Source organism: Chironomus tepperi, unplaced genomic scaffold (assembly GCF_022539635.2).
Source record: "Chironomus tepperi strain 1889 unplaced genomic scaffold, CSIRO-AGI_Ctep_v1 contig_408, whole genome shotgun sequence".
Classification (NCBI taxonomy): Eukaryota; Metazoa; Arthropoda; class Insecta; order Diptera; family Chironomidae; genus Chironomus; species Chironomus tepperi.
In genome coordinates this window covers 21,067-40,098 of record NW_027226530.1, presented here as the reverse complement: position 1 = coordinate 40,098, position 19,032 = coordinate 21,067, and the positions used below count along the sequence as shown (strand labels likewise).

The following is a 19,032-nucleotide window of genomic DNA, read 5'->3' as shown; positions in this document are numbered from 1 at the left end:
TCTCCCCGGGAGATTTCACATAACGTAAGCTTGTCATATTCCCTAACAGTCATAGAAGTTTTTTACAGAAATACCACTACGGTACCTGATGGCTGCAATTAACCTAGTCTAGATACTGACCTGGTCAGTACCTAAAACGGTCTCTTTGCCTGTTCCTGACTATATCTGCAAGATCTTTTCTAAGCGTTCGACCAATCCAGCTACGTTTTCTGTTACTTGAAATAATATTTCTCAAAAATCATCTTCATTCTGCATTCACTTTACATTGCCAACAAGTAATAAAACAATCAAATGTTTTTACTACAAAAATATTGTTGTAATAATAAAAGAAAAATATTATTGAAGTTGGCAATAATATTTTGATTTCATTTTTTTAATGTTTTGTTATTCTGAAATTTTATTGTAATTTTAATGACGTTCAAGGTTTTGCTAAACTTTCGACGATTCATCAATTAGTATGTGCTGTTTAGAGTTTGCCTTTAAACGAGAGTTTCGAGGTACTTGGTATTTTAGTATAAAGTATGAATGTTCTCATGCATTATTCCCGGTGACATTTAATAAAAGGCTTGTGAACCAGCATTAGTGCTCATCCCAGAGCTAACAAAAAACTTTTCCTTCCTCGTTCCTGTCAATGTTTTTTCCTCCGAATAAAAAAGCAATTTTAACTAGACTGAATTAGATCAAAAGGGCACATTAATCAGGTGTCATTTGTTTATCATGAATTAAATCAAAAAATAAACAAAAATATTTTTGATGACAATTTACATGAAAATACAGTATCGTTCAAAACTGTTTCCATGTTTTGAAAAATATTTTATTTTTGATCTATTTCCACTAAAACTTAAGAAAGTCCCAATAAGTTATATACTGTTTTAAAGCTTGTATATTGAGCTATTCAAATATGCCAAAAAACATGGGAAAATATTTAGTTATAGTAGAAATTTTTCACAAAATGGCCGACATCACATGGAAACAGTTTTGAGCTAAAGAGAAACTTTTCATAATTTTGATACTAAAATGAATAATTCTGTACAAATTTGTGTAGTTTTATAAAATACATGATTAATGTGAACTTTTGATACATAAATCATAAAATTATGTCCAGTAAAAACATCAAAATTATGAATTTTAGAGCAGTACAAATGTTCTGATGCATTTTGATAAAAATTTAATGATTGAAATGTTTTAGAGGTTCCATTTGCACCATAAGTAATTGAGCATAGCGTAAATAAGTCTTACAATTGCTTTAATTAACGTAAAAGGTCAGTTGAAAGCGAAAAATTTGAAAAAAGTTTATGGAAACACTTTAAAAAATTTCCATCTTTACAAAAACATTGAAATTTTTTAATTTTTTACAGCTATATGCTTAATTTTTAGCGCATAATCTGTAGATCTTATGTTAATGAATTTATATGCAATTTATGTAGCACTCATAAAGATTTAAGCATTTTTTCTCAGAATTTCTATTGTCAGTTGCAGCCATCTTGGAAGATTTTTACAAGCAATTTTAAAAATTTAATTTTTTTGCATAAATATCACATTAACGGTTATTGAAGTGACTAAAATAGCTTACAAATTCAAAAATTAATATTATTTAAGCATCTTAAGCTTTGTAATATCGATATTTATGCAAAAAAATTAAATTTTTAAAATTGCTTGTAAAAATCTTCCAAGATGGCTGCAACTGACAATAGAAATTCTGAGAAAAAATGCTTAAATCTTTATGAGTGCTACATAAATTGCATATAGTTGTATTCATTAACATAAGATCTATCAGATTATGCGCTAAAAATTAAGCATATAGCTGTAAAAAATTAAAAAATTTCAATTCCATAAACTTTTTCAAATTTTTCGCTTTCAACTGCCTTTTACGTTAATTAAAGCAATTGTAAGACTTATTTACGCTATGCTCAATTACTTATGTGCAAATGGAACCTCTAAAACATTTCAATCATTAAATTTTTATCAAGCATCAGAACATTTGTACTGCTCTAAAATTCATAATTTTGATGTTTTTACTGGACATAATTTTATGATTTATGTATCAAAAGTTCACATTAATCATGTATTTTATAAAACTACACAAATTTGTACAGAATTATTCATTTTAGTATTAAAATTATGAAAAGTTTCTCTTTAGCTCAAAACTGTTTCCATGTGATTCGGCCATTGTGTGAAAAATTTCAAAACTAAATATTTTCCCAATATTTGAATAGCAAATATACAAGCTTTAAAACAGTATATAACTTATTGGGACTTTCTTAAGTTTTAGTGGAAATAAATCAAAAATAAAATATTTTTCAAAACATGGAAACAGTTTTGAACGATACTGTATTAAGAACAACAAATCTGACGTCAATATTTACGTAATTAAAATAGAAACAAAATTTACTAATAAAATTCGGTTTATATTTCACCACATCTCTACAGTTAAATGTCTCGAGACATGTCAACACAATGCAGGTCAGCTTTCCACCTACACATGAGAAATTAGCAAGCATTTCAGCCAGTTCAAGTGCTTATTCATGACTTTACTATAGAAAAACTTTTGATATAATTTGAATGTTAATAAAAAAAAACATTTTTTTGGCACTCGGCCGAGAAGGAAAAGAAAAGAAAATTTTTTTAGAGACGAAAATTTTCTGCGAATTCGAAGAAGAAAAAAATAAGAATAAAAATGTTGGTTAATGATCTTCTCAATGACATGTCCTTGAATGTCAATTGTGATTTTTTTATGAAAGTGAAAATTTACGAGATTTTGAATTTTTTTATTGGTTTGTTTAAATTTCACGGTATATTGAGGAAGTTTTTATGGATTCCGGGTTTAAAAAAGATGAGAAGTAGTTTTGTCGAGTGAATTATTTACAAGATAGAGACAGCCAAATATTTTTATTTAAATTTTATCGACGTCATTTGGCATGACGAAGGATTATTATTTGTCTCTTTTAATTTATTTCGTAGCAATTTTGTTGTTTTTATTATTAGAGGGTTTAACATTGTTAAATGATTAATTGGTTTTTGAATAAGTTGCAATTGAACATGAAATTTGAATATTTAGCCCGTTCTGCCTCGGATCTATCCGAGTTTATACTGACTTAAAGACTTAAAGCGGATTCTGTATAAATCCAAAGTCAGAAGTCAGAAAGAAATTCAGTAAATTATTCCGAAATTCTGGTTAACCAGCATTTGCCTAATGCTAAGCCTAAAGTTTAGAATTCTGGCAAATTGTGTCATGAATCGAGCTTATTACTCACAAATTCTGATCCTAAGTACAGACTTCGAAAGGATTTCTCTAAATATCCAGTTCAGAAATCTGACCTTGAATCAAGACTTTTAGTCGACTTTTATGAATATGTTCAACATTCTATTAAATTCTACAAAAGTCAAACGCAATGTCTAGTAATCCAGCAGATTATGCAAAAAAAAATCTAGATTAATTTCCATTTTTTCAAACTAAATTCTCCCAATAATAAGGCTTAATGTACAGATTTCTGAAAGATTCTAGAATGATTAAGAAATTTTTCTTAGTCAATCAGGAATATGATTAGTAAAAACAAAAAACAAAACGCAACAAGAACAAAAAAACTGTCCAAAAATCTTCACATAGAACAAAAATAGACTCAATCAACATCCAAAGGCACCATATGTTCCATCCAAAAATCACATGTGGCAAAAATTAATCTCCAACATGTCTCAATAAATCACAAAAAAATATTAATAAACAAATGGCTCTGTTTCTAAGCCACAGAAAAACAACAAAGTTTTTATCTCTTAAAAATAATAAATGCATTGTTTGTCATCACGCTTAGAGTCTTCACAGTATTTCTTATCAGTCAAAGCAAGCATTATCCCAATTTCTATTTGAGTTATGCAACTTCGTTCAATTGAAAGAAATAAAAAATATTGCAATCATTTACGTCAATTATATTATTTTCTTCCATTTCTTCTCCTTCCTTATAATTTGATTAATGAATTTGTTTGTCATTTAATTCAATCCAATTCAATCAATTTAAAAACTTGCAATGACGAATGCATGACAGTGAAGGCGAAGTTGATAAGAGTTGACTCATTGTTGCATTGTTAATGATTTAATTGTCGTATGTTTGAGTATATATTCTGAACTATATGAGTAAGCAAAAATGACATGTAAAGTCAAATCTAGCTAAGCCAAAAATCTAGCAAAATTCAACCTTTCAGAACTTCCAAAATTCAACAAGACCCTTTAAAACCTAAATCATAAGAAAAACATCCTCGCAAAATTTTTAAACGCCAATTAATTTAGGTTTAAAATAAACAAAAGCAAATTCTTCATCGCAGAATATCAAGGTCATCTAAGTAAAGCATTAAGTGATGTTTACCGTAATACGATCAAGTTAAGGAAAAAACAAAAAAAGTGAAAACTGATTTGTTTATCGTCTATTGTATCCCAAAATAAGTTGTTTATGCAATTCTATTTTTTTAAGTTCTTTAAAAAAATAAAATTTATTTTAGAAAATGTTAAGTAAATAAAAACTGGTTTATTCAAGGTTAGATGCAAAAAAAACTATTTTTGGAAAATATTCACTGCACGTGCTGATTTAGACCAGTGATGGACAACCTTTTTTGTGCCATGGAACACCTCAATCGTAGAATTATTTTCACAGCTTACCAATGTAGTCAGTATACTCAATTTCATCAAAAAATCTATCCACTAATGTCAAAAACGTAACTTTAAACTTGACATTCTTGCTACTCCTAGGTAATTTCGTCAAGCATGAAAGGCAGAAATTTAAAAATAAAGTAAAGTGGAAAAATTGGTCTAAAAAAGGGGAAAGAGGAGGTTGGCCTTCATTCCCCTCCTCCTGGAGACACTATTGTACCTGAGTTGTTCGCTCTGTGCTACATGTATCAATAACATTATTACTTATAAACTAAATACAGTATTGTCAATAAAGAACATGTAGTTTGTAGGTTTATATTTATTGATTCAAATATTCAAGCACTAAAAATTATCAATCCATCCATCAATAGAAATAATCAACAAGAAGCAACCTGACAGAAAAAAAGAAGAACAATTCTCTCGCAGTAAAGAAACCTCAAATCACTTTTGAGAGTAAAACGTCCAAAGTTTCTCACCGGCTCTTCTCTCGAAAAAAATAAGTAAACTTTGCTCAGCAACAATAAAAAATAAACAATAACTTGCAGTTTCTTATACATTTTCAGAAAGTTGTTACCTAATTCTGTGAATTTCATTAATTTAAAGAATATTTCAAAGTATTTAATCATGTCGGAAGGTAAAACAAGTGTTATTAAGAGTGAAATTAAAAGATTTTCTGATCATGCACATGAATGGTGGAATCCAAATGGAAGGACGAAGGTTCTTCATCAAATGATTCCAGCAATTCGTATTCCGTTGATGAAAAGTGGACTTTATGATGCCGGCTTAGTAAAAGAAGAAAACAAAGGCAAATCAAACATGTTTGAAGGCATTAAGATCTTGGATGTTGGATCTGGAGGTGGATTGATGGCTGAACCGTTAGCACTAATGGGTGCTCAAGTCACTGGAGTCGATCCAACTGAAAAGCTCGTCGAGGTTGCTAAGGAACACTTGAAGATCCACGAGAATCTCAAAATTGATTACGTATGTGATACAGTTGAAAATCTTAGTGTCAACAACAAGGAAAAGTTTGATGCTGTAACATTTTTTGATGTTGCTGAGCATGTTTCTGATGTCCGTCAAGTCCTCAAAGCCAGTGTCGAATGTCTTAAGCCAGGTGGACGAATCTTCATCACTACATGGAACAAAACATTCATGGGATGGTTCTATGGCATCTTTTTGCTTGAATATATCTTTGGGATTGTTCCACGAGGAGCACATGACTTCAGGCTATTCATCTCACATGAGAAAATTTCAGAATATCTCAAAGAGTTTAATTGTAAGACATTAGAAGTCCGTGGCTCCTGGTATAGTCTATGGAAGAGAAATTGGAGCTTTACATCATATACTGGAGTTTGGTATGCAATGGAAGCTGTAAAGGAGAAATAAGATTGATGAATATGAACCTCGCTACAGTAACTGTCGACATTATATCATTTCCTACACGAACTCTTACTGATAGCAACCTATGACACCATAGTCAAGTATGAAAAAGCATATGATAAGCAGCACAATCAATACTGAGCTACTGAAATATTTTGATAAAAATTGTGATTTTTAGTCATTCCAAGAATATCAATAAAAGTATTTTTTTATATGAAAATCAATAAAGTCTTTCAAGATTTATTTTATTTTTATTTCTCTTTCACAGCCTGCATAGCATAAAATACTCCTGTATATGATGTGAAACTCCAGTCTCTTTTCCAAAGGCTGTACCAAGTTCCACGAACCTCAAGAGTCTTGCAATTGAATTCTTCCAAGTATTCTGTAATTTTTTCTGGAGAAATGAACAGTTTGATATCATGTGCTCCTCGTGGAACAATCCCAAAGACATATTCAAGCAAAAAGATGCCATAGAACCATCCCATGAATGTTTTGTTCCATGTAGTGATGAAGATTCGTCCACCTGGCTTAAGACATTCGACACTGGCTTTGAGGACTTGACGGACATCAGAAACATGCTCGGCAACATCAAAAAATGTTACAGCATCAAACTTTTCCTTGTTATTGGCACTAATATTTTCAACTGTATCACATATGTACTCAACTTTAAGATTTTCATGGATCTTTATGTGCTCATTAGCAACATCGACGAGTTTTTGAGTTGGATCAACTCCAGTGACTTGAGCACCCATCAATGCCATCGGTTCAGCCATCAATCCACCTCCTGATCCTACATCCAAGATCTTAATGCCTTCAAACATGTTTGATTTGCCTTTGTTTTCTTCTTTTACTAAGCCGGCATCAGTAAGTCCACTTTTCATCAACGGAATACGAATTGCTGGAATCATTTGATGTAATAACTTTATCATTCCATTTGGATTCCACCAATCAGCAGCATATTTATTAAAGGCTTCAATTTCACTTTGAATTACACTAGATTTACTTTCCGCCATGTTTAAATTGTCTGAAATATTCAACAAGACTATCAAAAATGAACAAGATTAAGAAATAATTCTCTTAAAATTTGTGAGAGACTGCAGAAAGTTCTTAAATATTTTGTATGACTGCGCTGATTATACTTAGTTTGGAGAGAGTTTTACTCTCACAATTGAGAAATGTAATTCATTTTTGAGAGAAGACTTCCTTAATAAGTGTTAAATGTTCTCACACTGTAAGACCTTAGAAGATAATAGCCTCACGTATATATAACAATTTTAGTCTATGTCCTAATAATTATCAAATTTTATTCATTCATTAATTCAGATGCTTATCAAAAGTACTAAATTAAACATAAAACTCTGGATCATTCCTCTTTTACTGCCCGCATTGCATACCAAACTCCAGTGTAATTTGTAAAGCTCCAATCTCTCTTCCATAGACTGTACCAAACTCCTCGAACTTCTACTGTCTTACAGTTGAACTCTTTTAGATATTCTGATATCTGTTGATGTGATATGAACATGCTAATCTTGTGAGCACCAGGTGGAACAATCCCTAATATCCATTGGAGTATAACAATGCCGTAGAGCCATCCCATAAATGTTTTATTCCATGTGGTGATGAAGATTTGTCCACCTGGTTTAAGATTTTCAACACTAGCTTTTAGAACTTGACGGACGTCTGCAACATGTTCAGCAACATCAAAAAATGTGACAACATCGTATTGTTCCTTATTATTGGCACTATAGTTCTCAATTGTGTCACAAATGTAATTGATTTTGAGATTCTCGTGGATTTTCATATGTTCCTTAGCAACATCAACGAGATTTTCAGTTGGATCGACTCCAGTAACTTGAGCACCCATTAATGCTAGTGGTTCAGCCATCAAGCCACCTCCTGATCCAACATCCAAGATCTTAATGCCTTCAAACATGTTTGATTTGTCTTTATTTTCATTTTTAACCAAGCCGGCATCAGTAAGTCCACTTTTCATGAATGGAATTCGAATTGCTGGAATCATCTTATGGAGCAAATAAGTTCTTCCATTTGGATTCCACCATGTATGAGCATAACTTGAATATCTATCAACTTCCGATTTGATCACACTTGATTTAACTTCTGCCATGATAATTATGTGTGAAATATTCAACAAAACTAATGAAATACAAGCAAGGTTAAAGAAAAAAATTTATTTAAGTACGTGAACAACTGTAGGTTGAAGTTGAACTTTTATTATTTATAAATGAATCTAATTTTTGAGAGGTTTCTTTCCTTATCAATGAGAATTTTTTTGTGTTTTACTCTTTAAATTAAAGAAAACAACTAATTTAATGTGAGAGAATTTTCAATCATTCTCAATGAGAATTTCTAATCTGCTCAGGTGTGTGTTGTGAAGGTACATTGATGTTAGGGAATGATGAACATAAGAAAGTTAAAGTCAAGATTTGTAAGATCGAATTTCTCAAAAAGATTCAATTTTTTATCAGAAATTCTAAAATGCTGTCATCAAAAATCCTCATTTAAAAAAAATTGAGCTCAATTGGAGCAGTAAATGTGGTTAATAACACATCAAGGAGTCGTCGTCAGGAGGTAACAACGTTTAGCTACCTGTTGAAGCCGTTATTTGACTACTACAAAAAGGTTAATGTAAGCCGCTTTTCTAGGGCATATGATTCAAAACCAAAACTCAAACTGGGTTGCTTATTTCACTGGCCATACTGATCAACTGGCTCTAAAGCTGGCTTCAATCTGGCAATTACCAAAACCAAATGAACTACTGTCTCTATTGACAGCTTCCTTTCAAAGAGTTATTTGGTCGTCCCAAACTGTGTGAAACTGGGTTGGTGTGGAATAATTATGTCCCCAAGAACAACTAAATCATTCATTGTTGTCTATCCTCAATGAACTAGTTTACAATTTGGGCCATAATTCAATTTTCCCATCATACTATTATTAATAACCAAAACATCATCATCGGCAGCCGCAGTTATAAAATTCATTTTTTATAAAGAAGCATTTTGAATTTATATTTCACTTTCATTGCATGACACTGGCATCTATTGCAATAATAATATCCCACACACAGTCATTGGTCAATATAAATTAAAAGGAAACTTTCATCATCTTGTTTTTTAAAAATGTGCCTTCCTTGCGGATAATTTTCTGCTCTTATTATATTTTAATTACTCTTTTCTTTTTCTTGGCACAAGATTTATCAAATTGTGCTGATGTAAGAGGGGTTGGAAAAACCCGTCACTATGTGAGATCACTTTTGCTCTATTTCTGTGGGAAATTTATTTTCCTCGATTTTATTTTCACAAATAAAAGAAATTCTGTGAGACTTTTAGTCGCTGTTGATTCTTTTAAAAGTGATTTGAAAAATATGATGAATGACTTATTGCTGTTACTAAGTGAATAACCGAATGACAGCTTGAAACGATGATGTAAAATTATTAATAGAAAATTGTAATTTTTGTTCCTCAATGTTTGCAGCTTAACGGAAGGGCATGAAGTGAAAATAATGAGGGAAAGAATTTTTCTTTGTTTGAGCAGCTGAGCTGAAATATTTAAAATACTTTCAGTGAAATATTGACTTGAAATCATTAAGTAAAGATTACTGATTATTTCATCATTTTAATCTATATCACGTCAACCTTGCTTCTCAAATTCCTCAATTAAAATTAACAGACCTTATAAAAATATTTTAACATTTTTCCCTTAATTTGTTGACTCATTAAACTAACAAATAACATCATCTAATATGCCGTATTCAAAACCTCATTGTGCATGATCACAAATAAGTTATTCTTATCAAAACTAAAACACCTTTTCGTCCTCGAAATTCCTACGAGTGTTCATCACCGTTTTTTTCACATTCATTCAACAAGTTTGTCACTGCCTCTGCTTTTTGTGTCATCTGTATTTGAATAGCGGTATGTGGGATATAAAAATGATATCATTTAAATGATAACAATGAGTTGAATGTTATTGAAATTCAGGAAATGTATTGTGAATTAATCATTAAAGAAATGTGAAAGCTACTGTTTGATGTGATATTTATAGACATTAAAATGTGCTAAGTCTGTTGACTTTATGAATAATAGAAAATAAACGAAATCAGACACTAAGTGGGGTCAAAAATAAATTGAGTGATTTTATCATGTTACAATTGTTTGATAAAATATTAGGGATAAGAGTATGAAATTTATTGGAAGGATTCGGATAGTATTTTGTGAAGGAAAATGTTCAAGTTAGAAAAACAATTATTTTGGGTTTTTAAGGTTAAAATTAGGTGACTTGAAGTGGCTCGGTGACGGAATGGCTTCTACTAATTATTGTGATATCGACCAAGCAGTCATGGGCTGGAGACTCGGCAGTAGACACTTTTTCATCTGTCCTTTTTGAATCAAATGCAGTGGTTCACGAAGTTCTCAGCCTCCCTTTGTAGTCTAGAGACAATAAAAGAGTCTTCAAAGGAGTGGTTCTGATCCCCCTATTAACTGTAGTTTCAGGTTAAATCCAGGTTAAGTTGATATAATTTATGGTTAAATTGTGGAATTTTGGTACCTATTGGATTCAAATAAAGACTTCCATCGATTCAACTTTGAATATAATTTCATCATCCTTAAAGACTAATCTATGCCCACAATTCAACAGAAAACGTGTCTTTAATTGCTGATGACGAATGTCCGTCGTAAATATTATTTTAAATTTCATAATAAAAGCTGACTAATCAAGGCAATTAACCGTCTCTGCATGAGATTGTTTTCCCCAAAATGAAATCATTCAAACATGAGATTAAAGCAAATAAAAAGTGAAAACTGTCATGAAAATATTGTGAAGAACGTCAACAAAACGAATAAGAAGGCAAAGGAACACATGCAGAGATTTTCTTCTTGAGTAAAAAATGTTTTGAGAGAACAAGAAAATGATGAAAAATTGTTTAAAGAAAATTAAAACTAAGAAGAATTGGCTTGACAAATATTTATATGAGAATGGCATTTTGGGTTTGTGAGGCTTAAAATTGGTTGAAAATATTAAACTTAGAATCACAAACGTGATCCGAATGGCACAAATTGTGTAATCGGTTCAAAATCCGGCATCGGATCGGAATGACTTTGACTTGATTGCTTTTATCCAAACTGGGAAGAAGCCATGAAAACGTCTTTGACTACTTTCGTCGAAATTGATTACGTTGATACTTCGCTGGTCGTACAGATCAGTTGTGATCCATGACCTCCCACAGGAGTCACCTGAAGTTGGTTCTATCGAAAATTAATCTTAGGAATTTGAAATTGAGATTAGGTGTCTGAAAACAAAGATTTTTTAAACCAGTTTTTGTACCAACGAATCTTCCAGAATCCCTAAAATATTTTCTCGGTAACATAAACAGCCTTGATGTTGTCATCACACTTACGAAACACAGCAAAAAATATAAATTATTTCTTATTTTCTGATGAAAAATTTTTCTTTTTGTCACTTGAATGCGTGAAAAACGCTTGAAGAGAAAAATTTTCATTCTTCATTTTCTTTGCTATATTTTGTTTCACTTGTCGCACGTGTAGTGGAAATATCTCGTTCGTTACCAAACAAATCATAAGAATTTGGCAAGCATCGATTTCTTATGGGGTCAAAAAACTTCTTTGACAAATTTCACCATTTTGTTAAGGTTTTTGAGACAATAATCTAAAATTTTAGTCCTTAAATTAAAAAAAATCCACGTTTGGCTACACCCCTGGTGACAAGTAAGAAATAAGAAGTTTAGTACCACACTGTCAACATTGAAAGATACTTGAAAATATGTGCGGTTAATGACATTTAATCACGACGGCATCGTCAATTAAAAATACACACAAAATATATGTCTCGTTTTATAGCACTTTGAACTTGCCGAATGAGTAGTCGAAATAGTATGACCGACTTTTGTAGACAAAGTTTTGAAGATAATGATCGGTGTTGATTGTTTGATTTATTGATGTGAGAGATTTGACACATCGCTGATCGATGCGTTTATAGTTGAGTATAGATAGAACTTACTTACGGATCTATAGACATAAATGATATTTTTAGTTGAAAATTTTCAAACTTCTATATTGTGAACTATTCAATAAGCCAGAAAATGCCAAAATTCAACCACAGCTTATTCTAGTAAACACATTAATAAATCAACATTCTTAGTCATCCAAACTCAAATCTGCATGTTCTTACTACTGACTATTTACTATATAGCTCCTTCTATGACTTCATTTGACTTACGGCATTTTAATTCTTATTTATTAAAATTATTCTTAATTCTTTTTTCATCAATAATAAATTTGCTGAACTTCCAAATCTGTTGTTTGTTTTGCATATGTGACTGCAGACATGAAGATTTTGATCATTTGATGTCGATTTAAAGTAGTAATGAGATAAATGTTGATACGTGAATTAAATCTTTTGTTTGGCACGACTGTAGATTTCAGTTGACAGGCGTAACCTGTATTTGATTGAATGGATTAATTTTTTTTGAGAACAATGAGTAGTTAGGGACACGTGCTGGTTGCAAAATAAAATTAACATGTTTTCTTTCGAGAATATTTGAAATAAGTTGGTTTTTTGTGTGGTTGTTGCTGTTTCTGGTGAGTTGACGTAAGTGAGTTAGTTCTGAAATTACATAGGATAACTTCAAAAATTGAAACCACTTGAATTGTGCTTAAACCTTAATATATTTTTGTAAAATATGATAAATAAACTATCATGTTACTTCCTCTAATTCTAAATCAACGACTCCATTCGTATATTCCTTAATTCTTTCAATTGATTTCTTAACATTCTCTAGAATTTCGTCTTTAAATTTCCAAAGTGACAAATCTTTTTCTGGATCTTCCATTGATGCCTTACATTCTTTAGTTGTACAATTGACTCGATAATGTGACAACTGACCATCATCTCTAGATACTCCAAATCTCTTGCATTTGTAATCATTTTGGTCATCAAGACATGAGAATGGAAAGTGATTATGGACAGTCAGAACTCGGTCCATTCTCATGAAAGTCTTTGCATTTCCACCATTTGGAGTGAAATTAGCTGCTCTGTAGATATTTGGTAGAAAATAAAGATTCTTTGGCACATCTGTGATTGATTCATTTTGCTTAGGACTTTGAAGCAGGAAGTAATGATTATCGACAGGATAGCAATCATAACGTTGTTTCTTTTTCCTTGAAGATTTCTGTATTGTTCTTTTTAGCAAGTCATTCCATGTCCTGTCTTCTTGCCTTAATGGCATTATAAACTCATCAGTATCCATTGGTATCATAAAATCATAGCTGTACATGTGCTCATAGAATGTGTCATGGTATGAAATCAATTGATTCTGACTGTATTGATGCCAATTCTTTTTGCGCTCATTTTGTAAGTCACTTGGATACTTGATAAACTTAACAATCATAAAACCTTCAGATTCATAGAATTTGAGGACCTTAAGGACATTTGAATGGATGTAATGAACGAAAAATTCAACTTTATTGACACCAAGAATTTTGAGTATTTCACACCACTCAATAATTTGAAGTGAAATGTCATCATTGAATTCAAATCTTTTGACAGCTACAATGAATGCTTCCTTTTTGTTATTTTTTGGTCTTTTATTCTTAACTTTCATGAGATTATTTGCATTTTCACATCTTCTTTGTACTAATGACACATGACTTGGTGGAAGTGACAATGGAACTTCACATGATATCAAATATGGAGTTGCACCCTTCTTGTTGTATCCCCACTTCCGATTCCATATATATCTATATTCATAAACTTCAACAACAATTGGTTCACTGACATTTTCATACCAAAATTGACAGAAAGTTTTGACAATTGGATCAATAACATTAATCAGTGCTATTATCCTAACAAATGGAAGTCCATTTACACCTTTACGATCATCATAATAAGCATTGTAAAGATAAAAAGTTCCATTTGTTGTGTTTTTGACTTGCCAGTAAATGTCAGTGATGTTCAAGTCTGTCTCAAGTGGAAATTTGCCACAATTGAGGTCAATATTGAGGCTTGATTCATCGAGAATTGAAAAGTTTAAGTATCGTGCTTTGATTAAGTCTAAAATTTGTTGTTGATGAATTTCAAAGTCAAAAGGATGTATTTTGATGTAATTTGAAGAATTATCTATAAGAATGAAACTTTCATCGTAGCTATCATAATCAATTGTTGTTGTTTCATAGACTGTCGTTGTTTCGTAGTCAGAATCATCTGGATTGACGTGATCATTTGGATTTAGTTTGTTAACTATAATTTCAACCTTTGGATGGGTTTTAGCACTTTTTTGAAGATGGGCTGAATAATTGAGTGATACGGATAAAATTATTGATGAAAATAGAGAAATGATTATGTATAGGATGACTCCAAAGCCTATAATGATGAAAAATGCATTTATTTTGCCCCTTGGATGCATTTCAAGAAGATTCTAAGGTTACAATTCACTGATCTTTAATATTGTGCTTAATTATTTTTTTTTATCGCTATAAATTCTCAATTCTAAGATTCATTTCACAATGTAACAATTCACATCAATTCCTCGTAAAAAGCACTTTAATTCAATGCTGCACAAATGAATTTTCCACTCATGAATCCAAAAATCCAATAATTTAACCTATAATCTTATAGATTTGTCTTCCGGATTTACAAATTCAACTGTTTTGTAAAATTTTATTTCATACTAATGTAAATAAATGTATAAAAAAAAAGCTGACACGATGAAAAATATTATCGTTCACGAAATAACATATAAAATAATGATAAGATTACTAAATCTACTAGGAATGGAAGAAACAAATATAAATAAATAAATCGTGTTCAATAAAGTTGGATTTAATAACTTAGAACTTACTTCATGGCAGTTTTTGTTTATCGTTCCTACATTTCTAGCTAAACTTAATGTTCCTGAATTAAGATTGATTAAGCAATTGAAGTAACTAAAAGTCTGAAAATGCACATATTTGGAAATGGGTGGATTAAGAAAATAATTATATTAAACTCGGTTTAAGAATAGTTTTAGTTTTATTCAAGCTATATATTTTCTGAATATATTTCAATTCTCTTCAGTGTATCTTGAACATTTTTTACAATTTGATCTTTAAACTTCCATAATGTTAAATCCATGTCTGGATTGTTCATAGATTCTAGACATTCAGGTTTTGAGCACTCCTTCCGGTAATGTGAAAGCTGTCCGTCAGTTCTAGACACATAGAACCTATTGCACTGAAAATTATTATCGCTGTTTAGACATGCAAATGGAAAGTGACTGTGAATGGTCAAAATTTTATCAGTTCTTAAAAACGTTTTTGCATTTCCACCTCTCGGAGTGAAGTTAGCTGCTCTGTAGATATTTGGTAGGAAGTGAAAATCTCTTGGAATTTCTAAAATTTCCTCATTCTGATGTTTAGTTTCCAACAAGAAAAATCGATTTTCAACAGGATAACAATCAAAATCTACTTGATATTTTAAGGAATTTATGATTGTTCTATTCAGCAAGTCCATCCAAGTTTTGTCTTCAAATCTCAACGGCATGATAAATTCATCGGTATCCATTGGCACCATGAACTCATAGCTATACATATTTTCATAAAATGTGTCATGAAATGAAATTAATTCATTTTGTAAGAATTGATGCCAACTTTGAGTTGTCTCATTTGGAAGGTCACTTGGGAATTTAATGAATTTTATGGTCACAAAGCCTTCATATTCATAGAATTTCAGGGTATTAAGGACATTTTGATGCACCTTGAGGACAAAAATTTCCACTTTATTGACTCCAAGGATTTTGAGTATTTCACACCATTCAATAATTTCGAGGGAAATGTCATCGTTGAATTCAAATCTTTTGACAGACACGATAAATGCTTCCTTTTTGTTATTTTTTGGTCTTTTATTCTTAACTTTCATGAGATTATTTGCATTTTCACATCTTCTTTGTACTAATGACACATGACTTGGTGGAAGTGACAATGGAACTTCACATGATATCAAATATGGAGTTGCACCCTTCTTGTTGTATCCCCACTTCCGATTCCATATATATCTATATTCATAGACTTCAACAACAATTGGTTCACTGACATTTTCATACCAAAATTGACAGAAAGTTTTGACAATTGGATCAATGACATTAATCAGTGCTATTATCCTAACAAATGGAAGTCCATTTACACCTTTCCGATCATCATAGTAAGCGTTGTAAAGATAAAAAGTTCCATTTGTTGTGTTTTTGACTTGCCAGTAAATGTCAGTTATGTTCAAGTCTGAATCGTGTGGAAATTTGCCACAATTTAGGTCAGTATTGAGGCTTGATTCATCGAGAATTGAGAAGTTTAAGTATCGTGCTTTGATTGTGTCTAAAATTTGTTGTTGATGAATTTTGAATGTTGAGGTGGTAAGATGTGTTGATTTGTGGAATTTTTGACAGTCTTTTGAAATTTCATCAAGATTTCTGATCAGTTTATTGTGTTCTTCAATTTGATCATCATAATCGAATAGTAATAACTGCAAATTTTCAATATTCTTACATATTTTATGTTCGTTGTCGTTATTCTTTATTAAATGTTGATAATTTACTGGGCCATTTAGTACTGTTGAAAAGAAAAATGTAATAATGATGTAAACAATTGTTCCTAGTAGACATAACAGCTTAAAATATTTCTTTCGATTTAACATCGTTGCACAGATGATCAATATATTGCACAAACAGATTCAAGTCTACACGTTCAGATGAGTTATGTATAAAATAAGCTTTTTTAATCCAGAAAATCACAAATTCAACTCTAAACTAAAAAGTAAGAACAAATCACAATTTCTAAAAAAAAAATATTTTAAAAACTTTATCTTGAAAATTGGATTAAAAAACAAGTTTTGATAAGATTATTGATCATGATATGTTTGAGGAGTCTATCTTGCTAGACATTGACAGATGTACGACTGAAGACACTTTAAGAACATATTCAGGGAGAGCGGAGGATAGAGTTTTGACCCCAAAATCCTCCCTTATTGGGAATAAATTGTTCAATTTTAGGCTTTTTCGTGAAAAAGTAAAATAATATAAAGGTAGAACTTGATCAAAATTCCGTTAAAATTCAAAAATATCCCAACAACCTCCATAATTTTGCATTGTGAAGAGTGTAACCTATTTAAAATCCGATTCCTTCTCTAATTTGTCATTTTTTTTATTTACCTTATCTATCAGCTCTCAATTTATCATAATAAATATCAAAATTATTGAATTAAAATGTCAGCAATCAATGATAGTTCCTGTCGCATCTGCCTGACATCAAACTCAGCATTTATCAGTGTCTTTGGCAAGTTTCACAATCGACTAGTAAAAGAAATTATTGAAAATTTAGTAAAAATAAAAATTGATGAAGTTTTAAAGTCACCAAAATTCATCTGTCAACTGTGCCTGACTAAACTGCTTCAAGCGGAAACAATCATTGATCTCTGCCGAAAAAATCATGAATTTTTATCAGAATTATCAAAAATTGAAGAAGAATCAGCAGTTACGGTCGATGAAATCATAATCGAAGAAATTGTGGAACCTTCAGTAGAACCAAGTGACATTGAACTTGAGATTGAAGTCGACGAACCCCAAAAGTCAACATTTTTCTGCTCAGCTTGCGGTCAAGATTTCAGTACACGCCAAAAGCTACTGTACCATGAAAAAACAAAGCACAATACCTGCAATTTTGAACCACAAACCTTCACATGTGATCGTTGTGGACATATTTTTAAGCAAAAGTCGCACGTCATTAACCACATGAATGTCGTTCATTTGAAAATTAAGCGATTTCATTGTGACATTTGTGACTTTAAAATGTATTCAAAAACTCATTACACATCGCATCTAAAGACTCATTCGAATGTTAAGGACTTTATCTGTCCACAATGTGATAAAGCATTTGCTAGAAAAACAACTTTGGATACTCATTTGAAGACTCATACAGGACAACGAGACTATATTTGCAAATTCTGTTCTAAAAGCTACACAGCTCACACGGATCTAAAGAGGCATTTATCACAGCACACAAATAAGAAGCCTTACAACTGCAACTTATGCAACGATGGATTTACACTTAAAAGACAACTTTTTGATCATATTAGGACGAAGCATCCTGGAAAGGATACAAGTTCATGGTTGACCGGGAAGACAAGTTGGTCAGAGTTAATGAGGTGATGAATGGGATGGAAAGTCGTGGAGGTAATCGTGAGATTAGGAATATAAAACACTTTATTTCGGAATTACGGACAAAAGTCCAGACTATTGAAATTCACTTCTCTATTCTATTTGTTAATAAAATATGAATTGTTATTAATTGTAACTCAAGTGATTTGTATTAGATGAGCAGAAATGCAGTTATTGACTGTACCTTACAGTTCGTCCGTGATTGTCACAAGGAAATGTAAGTGGAACTACTCATTAGGTTGCCTTTAGCAAATTAAAACGTATTTTTATCCACTCGTGCTGATTGTTGACGTACACTTCAATATTGAGAGCAATGCACATGCCATCGCTTACTACTTAGTTTCTAGCTATCCACAACACGTGTCAGATTATATTTAGTTGCTAATTGAGTAGATTTCATCATCAAATTTAATTGGCAAATTGATCGAACAAGTCACACATCAAGGTGCCCAGTCAATCAAATCACACACAAAGTAAGGACTTCCTTAAATCTTGCTAAAATTATTTCCATTTAGCAAACTTTCAAAATTCATCAAAATAAATATCACAAAAGCTTAAAAGACAGACGAGCTGGCACCAAACATATTTTCTCATCATTTTTCGTCTACAAACAACAGAATTTTTTTCTTGTTCACTTTTTATTTTCGTTCCTCATCGTCGACTGTAGTTCCTCTCAATCATCATGTCACAGCCAGATGGTCTAGCAATCAACATCTAATTAATTTTAAAATTTTTAATTACTGAAAAAAGGTTTTTCATCCAAAATTTTTACTGACTTACTGTACAAGACACGATC

The 19,032-nt window shown here is 31.4% G+C and overlaps 4 protein-coding genes across 5 annotated transcripts; 2 read left to right on the top strand and 2 right to left on the bottom strand.

Annotated features, from left to right (window-relative positions):
* The first annotated feature begins 5,142 nt into the window (after positions 1–5,142).
* Positions 5,143–6,247, top strand: LOC139096878 (ubiquinone biosynthesis O-methyltransferase-like). The gene has a single exon (XM_070648635.1). It carries the CDS (start codon positions 5,264–5,266, stop codon positions 6,023–6,025), a length of 762 nt encoding a protein of 253 aa, XP_070504736.1. The 5' UTR covers positions 5,143–5,263; the 3' UTR covers positions 6,026–6,247.
* Positions 6,248–6,270: 23 nt separating this feature from the next.
* On the bottom strand, positions 6,271–7,032 carry LOC139096850 (ubiquinone biosynthesis O-methyltransferase-like). Its single transcript, XM_070648607.1, has one exon. The coding sequence runs from the start codon at positions 7,030–7,032 to the stop codon at positions 6,271–6,273; it is 762 nt and encodes a 253-aa protein (XP_070504708.1).
* A 276-nt stretch (positions 7,033–7,308) lies between these two features.
* LOC139096879 (ubiquinone biosynthesis O-methyltransferase-like) lies at positions 7,309–8,240 on the bottom strand. Its single transcript, XM_070648636.1, has one exon. It carries the CDS (start codon positions 8,142–8,144, stop codon positions 7,383–7,385), a length of 762 nt encoding a protein of 253 aa, XP_070504737.1. The 5' UTR covers positions 8,145–8,240; the 3' UTR covers positions 7,309–7,382.
* A 1,885-nt stretch (positions 8,241–10,125) lies between these two features.
* Positions 10,126–18,301, top strand: LOC139096877 (gastrula zinc finger protein XlCGF7.1-like). Of its 2 annotated transcripts, none has more exons than XM_070648634.1 (2): positions 10,126–10,146; positions 17,244–18,301. In XM_070648634.1, exon 2 carries the CDS (start codon positions 17,286–17,288, stop codon positions 18,225–18,227), a length of 942 nt encoding a protein of 313 aa, XP_070504735.1. In that variant the 5' UTR covers positions 10,126–10,146; positions 17,244–17,285; the 3' UTR covers positions 18,228–18,301. The 2 variants fall into 2 exon arrangements, with proteins under 2 accessions (XP_070504735.1, XP_070504734.1); XM_070648633.1 differs by lacking the exon at positions 10,126–10,146 and adding an exon at positions 16,743–16,836.
* Positions 18,302–19,032: the final 731 nt, after the last annotated feature.